The sequence below is a fragment of the Alternaria burnsii genome (assembly GCF_013036055.1).
Source record: "Alternaria burnsii strain CBS107.38 chromosome Unknown 705, whole genome shotgun sequence".
Classification (NCBI taxonomy): domain Eukaryota; kingdom Fungi; phylum Ascomycota; class Dothideomycetes; order Pleosporales; family Pleosporaceae; genus Alternaria; species Alternaria burnsii.
Window position 1 is genome coordinate 2,716,368 of NW_024066107.1, and position 9,339 is coordinate 2,725,706.

At 52.7% G+C, this 9,339-nt stretch overlaps 5 protein-coding genes across 5 annotated transcripts; 3 read left to right on the forward strand and 2 right to left on the reverse strand.

Annotated features, from left to right (window-relative positions):
- Nucleotides 1–64: 64 nt before the first annotated feature.
- GT037_000953 (uncharacterized protein) lies at nt 65–646 on the forward strand (the record flags this gene model as incomplete). Its single annotated transcript, XM_038926000.1, has 1 exon — nt 65–646. One exon carries the CDS (start codon nt 65–67, stop codon nt 644–646), a length of 582 nt encoding a protein of 193 aa, XP_038791856.1.
- A 1,188-nt stretch (nt 647–1,834) lies between these two features.
- Nucleotides 1,835–3,112, forward strand: GT037_000954 (ribonuclease m; the record flags this gene model as incomplete). The annotated part of the gene is made up of 2 exons (XM_038926001.1): nt 1,835–2,082; nt 2,140–3,112. The coding sequence occupies 2 exons, from the start codon at nt 1,835–1,837 to the stop codon at nt 3,110–3,112; spliced, it is 1,221 nt and encodes a 406-aa protein (XP_038791857.1).
- A 302-nt stretch (nt 3,113–3,414) lies between these two features.
- GT037_000955 (serine hydroxymethyltransferase) lies at nt 3,415–4,987 on the reverse strand (the record flags this gene model as incomplete). The annotated part of the gene is made up of 4 exons (XM_038926002.1): nt 3,415–4,378; nt 4,431–4,795; nt 4,849–4,899; nt 4,952–4,987. 4 exons carry the CDS (start codon nt 4,985–4,987, stop codon nt 3,415–3,417), a joined length of 1,416 nt encoding a protein of 471 aa, XP_038791858.1.
- An 841-nt stretch (nt 4,988–5,828) lies between these two features.
- On the reverse strand, nt 5,829–6,743 carry GT037_000956 (membrane fusion mating protein fig1; the record flags this gene model as incomplete). Its single annotated transcript, XM_038926003.1, has 3 exons — nt 5,829–6,538; nt 6,589–6,657; nt 6,710–6,743. The coding sequence occupies 3 exons, from the start codon at nt 6,741–6,743 to the stop codon at nt 5,829–5,831; spliced, it is 813 nt and encodes a 270-aa protein (XP_038791859.1).
- A 1,913-nt stretch (nt 6,744–8,656) lies between these two features.
- Nucleotides 8,657–9,025, forward strand: GT037_000957 (uncharacterized protein; the record flags this gene model as incomplete). Its single annotated transcript, XM_038926004.1, has 2 exons — nt 8,657–8,707; nt 8,765–9,025. The coding sequence occupies 2 exons, from the start codon at nt 8,657–8,659 to the stop codon at nt 9,023–9,025; spliced, it is 312 nt and encodes a 103-aa protein (XP_038791860.1).
- Nucleotides 9,026–9,339: the final 314 nt, after the last annotated feature.

The following is a 9,339-nucleotide window of genomic DNA, read 5'->3' on the forward strand; positions in this document are numbered from 1 at the left end:
ATCAACACTACATCTATAAACACCCACTCCTAAAACACTTCACATCAAAACTCCAACTACAATCATGAAGTTCACCACCGCCGCTGTCATCGCCTCTGCTGCTGGCCTCGCCACTGCTCTCCCTACCGACTCCAAGATCAAGGACGGCGATGTTTTCACAATCCAAACCATCCGCTCAGGCACCGCCGATCTACAGTACAACACTATTCAAGCTGTCCAGAACTCTCTCGTGATCAACGCAGGCCAACAGAATGCTTCCTGCGGCCCGGAGCCCCACAACTACGCTTCCTTCCAGCTCAACAACGGCACTCTCTACCTCTACACTGCCAACCCTCCCCAGCAGATGTTCGTTGACAGGTCAGGCATGGGTCAGGGCGTTATCCAGTACACCACAGGCGTACAAGATATGGTCAAGAACGGAGAGAGGCGGACCTTTGCCATCAACGACGACGGTCACCTCGTGTTCAAGGACCAGACTGGTCAGGAGATTGGCTTCCAGGCTTGCAAGCCTTCTCTTAATGGCGGCTACTCCGTCTGGCTGGACGGCGTAACCAACCCGGCTGGAGCTGATGAGTGCCTTGGGTTCGCTGCTCGAGCTATCAAGGAGGAGAACCCTGTCAAGTGCTCGTACACCACCTACCCGTAAGTGCAGACACTCTAGTTCTGTGGCTGGTGGATTTGAGAAATTTTACTTTGGATATTCGAGCGACATTTCTTTCTTGTAAATATAATATGTAAATAAGACAATGCTACTTGCCCACACAAACTTGTTCCAGACAGATGCGATATGAAGTGGTCCCTTTGTGAAAGTGGTTTTGACGCGAAGCAATAGACCAGAGAGATGAGAAGGCAAGGAGGGGAGGATTTGCGATGAATAAGCTACTCAGGGCAGCTTATACCAAAGCGAAGTAAGAGACGATGCGATGGCGTTGACAAGGATCCATGGGTTTACTCAGACAACATATCGACAAAACGCACTGAGCATGCGTTATGACGTGGGGCAAAGAATGGACGGCAGTCGACTTTGAAAAAGAAAGAGCATGCGGAACGACGGGCAAAAAGAGATGTGGTTGTAGCGTGAGGTCTAAGGCGAAAGTCACAAGGTCGGACTACGCCGAGCAATCTTGATGCGCACCCCTTCTCGGCTAGCGCGCCATGCTGATAAGCCGCAGGGTCCGCCCCGTTCCTGCTCTAACGCAATCGTCGTCTTATCGCCAGGCACGCGTCACACGTGCACCCATCACATTCGCCATGAGACGCCCTCTGACTGGTCCCCGGGCAGCCGATCACCATGATGCCCCAAACGCGGCCCTGCGTGACCTCGCCCAGCGTGATGCCTGGTACTGCGCCATGAGTGGCTATGTCGTCTGTCCCTTTCATCCCCCATAAACACCCATCCCCAGCGCCGTCTCCGGCCATCCCATAGTACACCTCCGCGCTACCTGGCTACACTCCGAACCTCTTCCACCAGTCAATTTGCCCAGAAGACATCTCGGGCTCTCCGTTGACGCATCTACGGCTTTGGACCCGGCGGCGACGGACTAGACTAAAGAACTGACCTTCCGCATCGAGGCACAGTGTATTCGCTGTCTGCGAATCAGCGAAAACAACGTGCAGGCGTGTAATCTGAGCTGCCGTTACGGGAGGGATCGACCCGCGAAAAGCTTGTGTATTCTTGTTGCACAGCGCCAAATTATCTCCTCCGTCCTTGCAGTAGTAGAAGGCGAGCGGGAACATGCCGGCCATGCTAGACTCCCTAATCGGAGCCGCGAGGGATAGAGTACATAACGCGGCTGCTTCCACAGCAGAAATGCTGGCAGCAGAATCAACAGCCATGCCTTCTCTCAGGACTCTCAGCAAGATTGCGCTCGGTGGTGCGCAAGTCATCCTCGGCAATGGAGGACGCGTTATGGGCGAGTATACCCAGACTTGCCCCAATGCTCAATTGAGCTGCCACAACACCACCGTTGTGGAGAACCTCTGTTGCTTCAACGCACCAGGTGGACAGATCCTCCAGACGCAGTTCTGGGATGCTTCTCCTGCTACCGGACCAGAGGATAGCTGGACAATCCATGGTCTATGGTACGATTGCCCTTCAGCTCCTATTCACTATGCATGAATGCTAACCACACTGTCCAGGCCTGACCGCTGTGACGGCACCTACGACGCAAACTGCGACTCGTCGCGCGCCTACTCCAACATCAGCGCCATCCTCAACTCCTTCGGCGCAACCGACCTCCTCTCATACATGTCCACCTACTGGAAGGACTACCAAGGCGACGACGAGTCCTTCTGGTACCACGAGTGGGCCAAGCACGGCACTTGCATCTCCACACTAGAACCCGAGTGCTACAACGACCACAAAGCAACAGAGGAAGTTGTCGACTTCTTCCAAAAGACCGTCGACCTCTTCAAAACGCTACCAAGTTACGAGTGGTTGGCCGCAGCTGGTATCACACCCAGCACAACAAAGACATACACTTTCGCCGCCATTCAAAGCGCCATCCAGGCCAAGAGGCCCGGTGTCGAGGTAACGCTAGGCTGCAAGTCTGGTGCGCTCAACGAGATCTGGTACCACTACGATGTTCGTGGCAGTGTACAGACTGGCGAGTTTGTTGCTTCGGACCCTGATGGTACCAAGTCTACCTGCCCTCAGACAGGAATCAAGTACATTCCCAAGAATGCAAGCTCGTCTCCTCCCTCTACCACTACGACCGTTGGAGGACCTGCGCCGACATCTACTGCTGCGCCTGGAACACCTTTCAGTGGTAAGGGTAACCTCAATGTCATTGTCAACGGAGTCAAGAAGGGATGCATCATCAGCAAGGGTACTTGGTACACGACCGGAACATGTGCAACTTTCACAGCTACCGATGTGGACAACGGCTTCACCCTGTCGAGCTCCAAGGGCAAGTGCGCAGTCGTTGCTGGAGCGCTATCTTGCGATGGCTCTGCAAGCGCGACTGCTTTTACCAACACTGACGGAAAATTGGCTGCTGGCGGTAACGCGCTCTGGTCCGCGGACAAGGTTGCGTCTGGCAGCACACAGCAAACTGTGTACGCTGGTGGAGACCACTCTGCCACGTTTGCTATTACCTGGCAGTCGGCGTGATAGCCGCCGGTTTCGGCATAGATTTCGTAGTCTCCAATCACATGAATGCAATAGTCATACCAAAGAGTTTGAGTCAAGTTTTTACATTTGGTGACTAAGACCCACTGGTTAAGCAGCGCATCTAAATCTTCAGGTATCTCTTTTTATCGTCCTAATCATATCATTCCTCGTAAATTCCCAAAATGGTAGAGCTGTTGAATTTGCCAGTCCAGAATTTGCCTTTTTGTTGAAACACCATATCCCGCTTGGAGAAAGAAACGCCATAGTACGCCGCCCAATCACGAAAAAAGCTCAATGTAGGCTTAGATGGGCAGAGGGAAGGTGACGGCCCAGGCCGCAATCTCCTTCTTGAGGTCGTTGATCTCCTGTACCTCACCGCTAGCAACCTTGCTCTTGAAGTCCTTGAGCTTGTTGTTCTCCTTGGGGAGCTCGCCTTGGATCTTCTTGCACAGCTTGATGCACTGGTCGATGTAGTTGGCAATCTTCTTGAAGTCATCCTCACCAAGACCACGCGAGGTCATGGCTGGGGCTCCAATACGGATACCCATGGGTGTGAGAGCCGACTTGTCACCAGGAGTGGTGTTCTTGTTGCAGGCAATGTTGACTTGCTCAAGAACGGCTTCGACACGGGCACCGTCAAGGTTGAAGGGCTTCAGGTCGATTAGGACCATGTGGTTGTCGGTACCGTCGGTAACGAGCTTGTAGTCCATGCTCTTGAACGCAACCTCGAGGGCCTTGGCGTTCTTGATGACCTGCTGCTGGTAGAGCTTGAAGTCCTCAGATTGGGCTTGCTTGAGCGCAACCGCGAGGGCGGTGATGGTGTGGTTGTGGGGGCCACCCTGGTGGCCAGGGAAGACGGAGAAGTTGATAGGACCCTCGAGATCGTAGAGCGTCTCCTTGCCAGTCTTGGGGTCGGTCTTGCGCACACCCTTGCGGAAGAAGATCATGGCACCACGGGGTCCACGGAGAGACTTGTGGGTGGTGGTTGTGACAATGTCGCAGTATTGGAAGGGCGACTTGTTGACGCCAGCAGCGACAAGACCAGAGATATGGGCCATGTCCATCAGGAGGTAGCAGCCAACCTTGTCGGCAATCTCACGCATGCGGGCGTAGTCAATCTCACGGCAGTAAGCGGAGGTACCGGCGACGAGCACCTTGGGACGGTACATGAGGGCGTTCTGCTCAAGCTGATCGTAGTCGATGAGGCCGGTGTCGAGGTCTACGCGGTAGGGGAAAGTCTCAAAGTATGTGGAAACAGCGGAGATCCTATCTCTGGTCAGCCTACGCCCCCTGTACAAGTGGCTCGTTTTGTACGCACTTCCTCTGGGGTGTTTGGTAGCCGTGGCTCAAATGTCCACCATGGGGCAGGTCAAGACCCATAAGCCTGTCGTGGGGCCTCATAATGGCCTGGTAAGCCTGGAGGTTTGCCGGACTACCACTCAGGCACTGTACGTTGACACCCCACTTCTCCGAGTCTAGACCAAAGGTCTCGAGTGCGCGCTTCTGGCAGAGCAACTCAATAGAGTCGATGTGCTCGTTGCCGCCGTAGTAGCGGGCGCCGGGGTAACCCTCAGAGTATTTGTTGGACATGGGCGAACCGAGCGCATCGAAGACAGCGCGGGAAGTGACATTCTCGGAGGCGATGAGGAGGATGGACTCGCGCTGACGCTGGATTTCCTTCTCCTACAAGAATTGTTAAATGGTATAGGATAAAAAGAATAGCAGAAGAGACTCACCATAATCTGGGCGACCTCATTGTCGGTTTCCACCAGGGACTTCTCCATGAGCTATGCTGAGTTAGCAGGGTGCATCTTGATTGTGATGTGAGGGGCAACATACGTCCTGGTGGGACTTGGGGAGCGCGTAAGTGGACATGACAGGCAACTGAATGTAGGTTTTGTGTTGGGAAGGGAATGAAGAGTAAGGAACGGAGGACAATAGTAAAAGACTATACGGGCTTTAAGCAGTCAGAGCACTAGATGTCCCTCTCACGCCAACCCCACCAATTTTTTTGGACGCGACAAAATGCTCTAGGCTCGCTTAGGCATGGCGCCATCGATAATTGCGTGCTGCGGCCGGTCGTCGGAGGGATTCGGACAAGCTCTTTGCATTTGTGAAGTAAGACATCTCTTCATGGTATGCGCAGGTGTAACGCGTGAATGCGCTATTGATGGTGGCAGAGTGAAGACTTTCCGCTTTTGGGTTGCGAATGGCAGGTTGACTGGCGGCTCCGCTACTCCCCGCGTTTCGCCCCTCCACGATGCGAGAATACCCCGGCATGTCCAAGGGACAAAAGGAGACATTGTACACAAACGCTCCCACTGCCAGCCGTCGGATAAGCATCACCAAACATAAGGCAAAAGTTTCCTGACTTGACGTATCCGATTCTCATTCTTTCATTTACTACATAAATACAGTCCATCCTAGCGTTTCTTTCCGTCGAGTCGTTCCTCCTTCGTCTAACATCCTTGTCAAATACCAATACTCGCTCGTGGATCAAATTGATCTGACGTAAAAACCTCAACGCCGGGTATGCCAAACAAAAAGCGGTTCTGGTCAGCAAGCTGCCATCGCGTCGCCAAAAGGGTATGTAACAGTAACTGAGCTGAAGAAGTGAAGGCCGAGTAAGCTCGGCACCAAATTACACAATCGCGCCAACAAAATGCTCATCTTCTCGTAATTTTTTTTGAATGTATCCGCAGCTGTGTCTGTCCTCTTAGTCGTTGTCGGTAAGACGGTCGAGAACAATGATGCTGAGAATCATAACGAGCAACCCGATGGTTACTATTATGAGTAGCACAAAGCCGAACCATCCAAGAACCATGGCTGATGTACCGACACCGGACTTGACGCTGCCGTTACCCAGGTCTTGCACAATGGTTGCGGCTGCGACGGATGCTGTATGTTGCCAGAGTACGGAGACCAGGACGAAGATGGACGAGATAAAGATGAGCGCAAGGGCGACTTGTGAGACGGGCCTTGACGGGAAGGGCTTGACGTCGACATCGGATCCGGTTCGCTCGTCTCTCTCCTCGTGCCATCCGGGGAAGGTGGCAAGCAGGATGAATGTGAAGAAGGCGAGGATGATGGCAACAATGAGCAAGTAAGGGAAAACAACGGCATCCTTGAAGGTAGCAGCAACCCAGACGAGGTTCAGCGGGTCCTGGTCAACGGACACGTTGTCGACGAGCGCTGTGGCATTGTTGGAGCAGATGAAGCCACCGCCGTCTCGGTTGATGCAGATGCCGAAATAGCCGACGCGCACACCAAGCTGTGCGTTGCCGACAATGTTGGCAATTGCGGCTGTAACACCGGGGTCGACCTGTTCAGGTGCGTAGGTGGGTGTAAACTGTTCGTACCACATGGAGATGAGGAAGATGCCGGGGATGAGTGGTGAAGTGGACGAGCATCCTGCTAGTAGCAATGCTGGAAGATTGTTAGCCATCGTCTTTGGGCAGGCTTTGGTCGCAACTTACAAAGCAATATTATAGCAATTGCAATAAGAATCATGAGAACATGGTGGAAGCCAAGAAACGGTATTAACCCTGGTGGTTGTCAGTCTTGATGCCTCGAACAGACATGTATGCAAGTACTCACGTTGCATGCTCACCGCGAACCGCAAGTTCGCCATTATGACTGTGTCGTTCCTTCAACTGCGCCGGATAGGCTTTGTATTCTCCCTGCGCCCCCAGAGGGCCGGGTGAGATGAGCGGGGGAATGCACTCAGACAGCGGCTGGTGGGGTTGTCTCTCTCCTACAGAGGTGCGAGAGAGCGGGAGCAATGGTGTCTGGTTCCGAGTGTACTTGGGTCGAATGCGGAATGCGGGTCGATATGCGGTACGGTCGGGATGTGCACTGCGACAATGATGGTCAGATGTCTCCTGTGTGGAAGAATATTCAAAGTGTGGGTGGTAGCGTGGAATGTGACTTCTCTCTCTGCTTGCAGCGACTGATAGTTTTGCTGTTGCGAAAATGGTGATGGCTGGTCTGAAGTGGCTGGAGGTGGTTGGCTTAGTCTATCAACAAAGCGGGTTGTCGAGGGGACCGAACACGAACGTCATGCCCAACAGCCAATAACACACGAGCGCTACTGGCGATCCAAGCTCGTTCCTGCATTAGACCCTCCTGTTAATGTCCCTTGTCCAGCCTCTTCATTCCTGCGACGACGTGGCGGCTTGCGTACGGCACCAGCTACAGTCCTACTGCGACCGCCCTTTCGCGTGCGCCATGGTTGAGGGTTCCAGAACGCGTCGTAGCGCCATGCACCTCAAGACACCCGCTGCGACACCTCATACCGCCTCATACCGCTATCCACAGTATATAGTAGTCGGTGTGCCGCCGACAGTGCGCACCCGGAGATTCAACAATAAAAAGCACCATCGTCCTTGATGCATCTTGAACACTTTGCCATGGCATTTGGTCACGGCCTGGCTCTGCGTGTTGAGTAGCTCCAAGCAAAAGGGTGAGGCCATTGCCGATACTGTCTCATTGCAGTCTCGACGCATATCTAGACATCTAACAACAGCTTCTTGCAGCCTGTTTGCAGGACCATCTTGAATTCAGGCTCGTATACTTCTTTGGCTCGGTTCGGGCCCTCAAGCATTACCCGGTGGCCCTGCAGCGACATCTCCCGACAACCTTACCTGACGGAAGCTTGCGCTGCACACCCTGCGAACTCAAAGGCAGGGCAGGCCGTACTTGTATTGAATTTTGTAGACTTGCTCCAACACGATCACTCATCAGGCTATAATGATTGCGCAATCTGCATCGCATCGTACGTCAGTGATCAGCGGTCTCATTTCGTGAAGATGACAGTCAGATGCTAGTCACCAGCATACCAGCAAGCATTGGGCTTCGTTGACCTGGCGATCGGACTTGAAGCTTGATTGTACCCTTCGACACGGGATGATGTCACTACTACATCGGTACACGTGGAGTCGCGCATCCGGCGCAGGGACCAGTAACTTCGCCCCACCTCAAAGTCGAACTTAACTTACCAACTCTCGCGATGCACGTGTATGCTCGTAGACTAAACGCTAGCACTAATCTTTCTTGAAGATACCTGAAGCAGGGCAGGTAGTCGGCGGCCAAGAAGTGTAGTGAACGCCACGCTCTCTTAGCTAGCTGCTCTCATGACGGGTCAGCAAACTTGCTTCCATCGTTGATCTCTATCACCTACCCCTGTTCATTCGCCTCTCAAAGTACTATTCAAACAAGCGAACAAATATGGCCTATCACGAAAGCAGACTGAATCTCAACCTCGTCAGATTGCCAACAAAATGACGTCCTAGATTGTTCTGGGCATACGAGTGGATTGTGGCTGCGTTGTTTCATTCCAGGCACATGTCAGTCTTACTCCTGCTGTGACTGCGAACGGCAGTCGCGAACTATGACGTAGCTGCTTGAGACATGAGAAGCATATAAGGCACTCGTCCTGCGCTGGAAAAGCCTCCATCAACATCCACACCTGCAAGTTCAAACATCAACTAGAACCACCATCTACCTACACACACTACCCCAAAAACAACACCACAAACAGCCAACATGACCGACGCATTCCGCAAAGATACTCACACCAAGCTCGGTGAGAAGATGGTATGTCTCCTTGTTCATCCTCCTCCCATTACCTGCATCTCCTAACAGATATATCAGCAACCCCAGTCTTCAAAGTCCACTGGCACCAAGATCAAGGAGTCCATCACTGGCACCGGCGACAAGATTGCCCGTGAGGCGCAGCCCGACTCTTCAAAGACCAACACGCAGTCTACTATGGACAAGATTGGCCGCTCCAAGGACAATAACGTTCACGGCTCCACTGGCGGTAGCATTGTCGACAAGACCAAGAACGCTCTTGGAATGGGCCACCACACTACCGGCACTCACACCACTCACACCCACGGCAGCGGCTTGTAAGCATCCTGCTTGCCCTCGATGGTAGAAGGAGGAATGCGATACCCAAAGAAGTTTCCATGGAATGAGATGGACTTGTACTATATGAGATACCTCGCCTGCGGGCTAATGAATTAATACCTTTTTTACACTGCAATATGATCACCTTGATCCTTTGTGCTCCATGCATTTCGACATAGATTGTCTTTTTGAGCATGGTCAGGTTTTTGAAATGTGGGGATTGAGAGTACTACACATGTGTGTATAACAAGTGACAGTGATATTATCCAGTATCTACATGTTGTAAGTCGAACAATGTACCTCATCACCAAGAATAT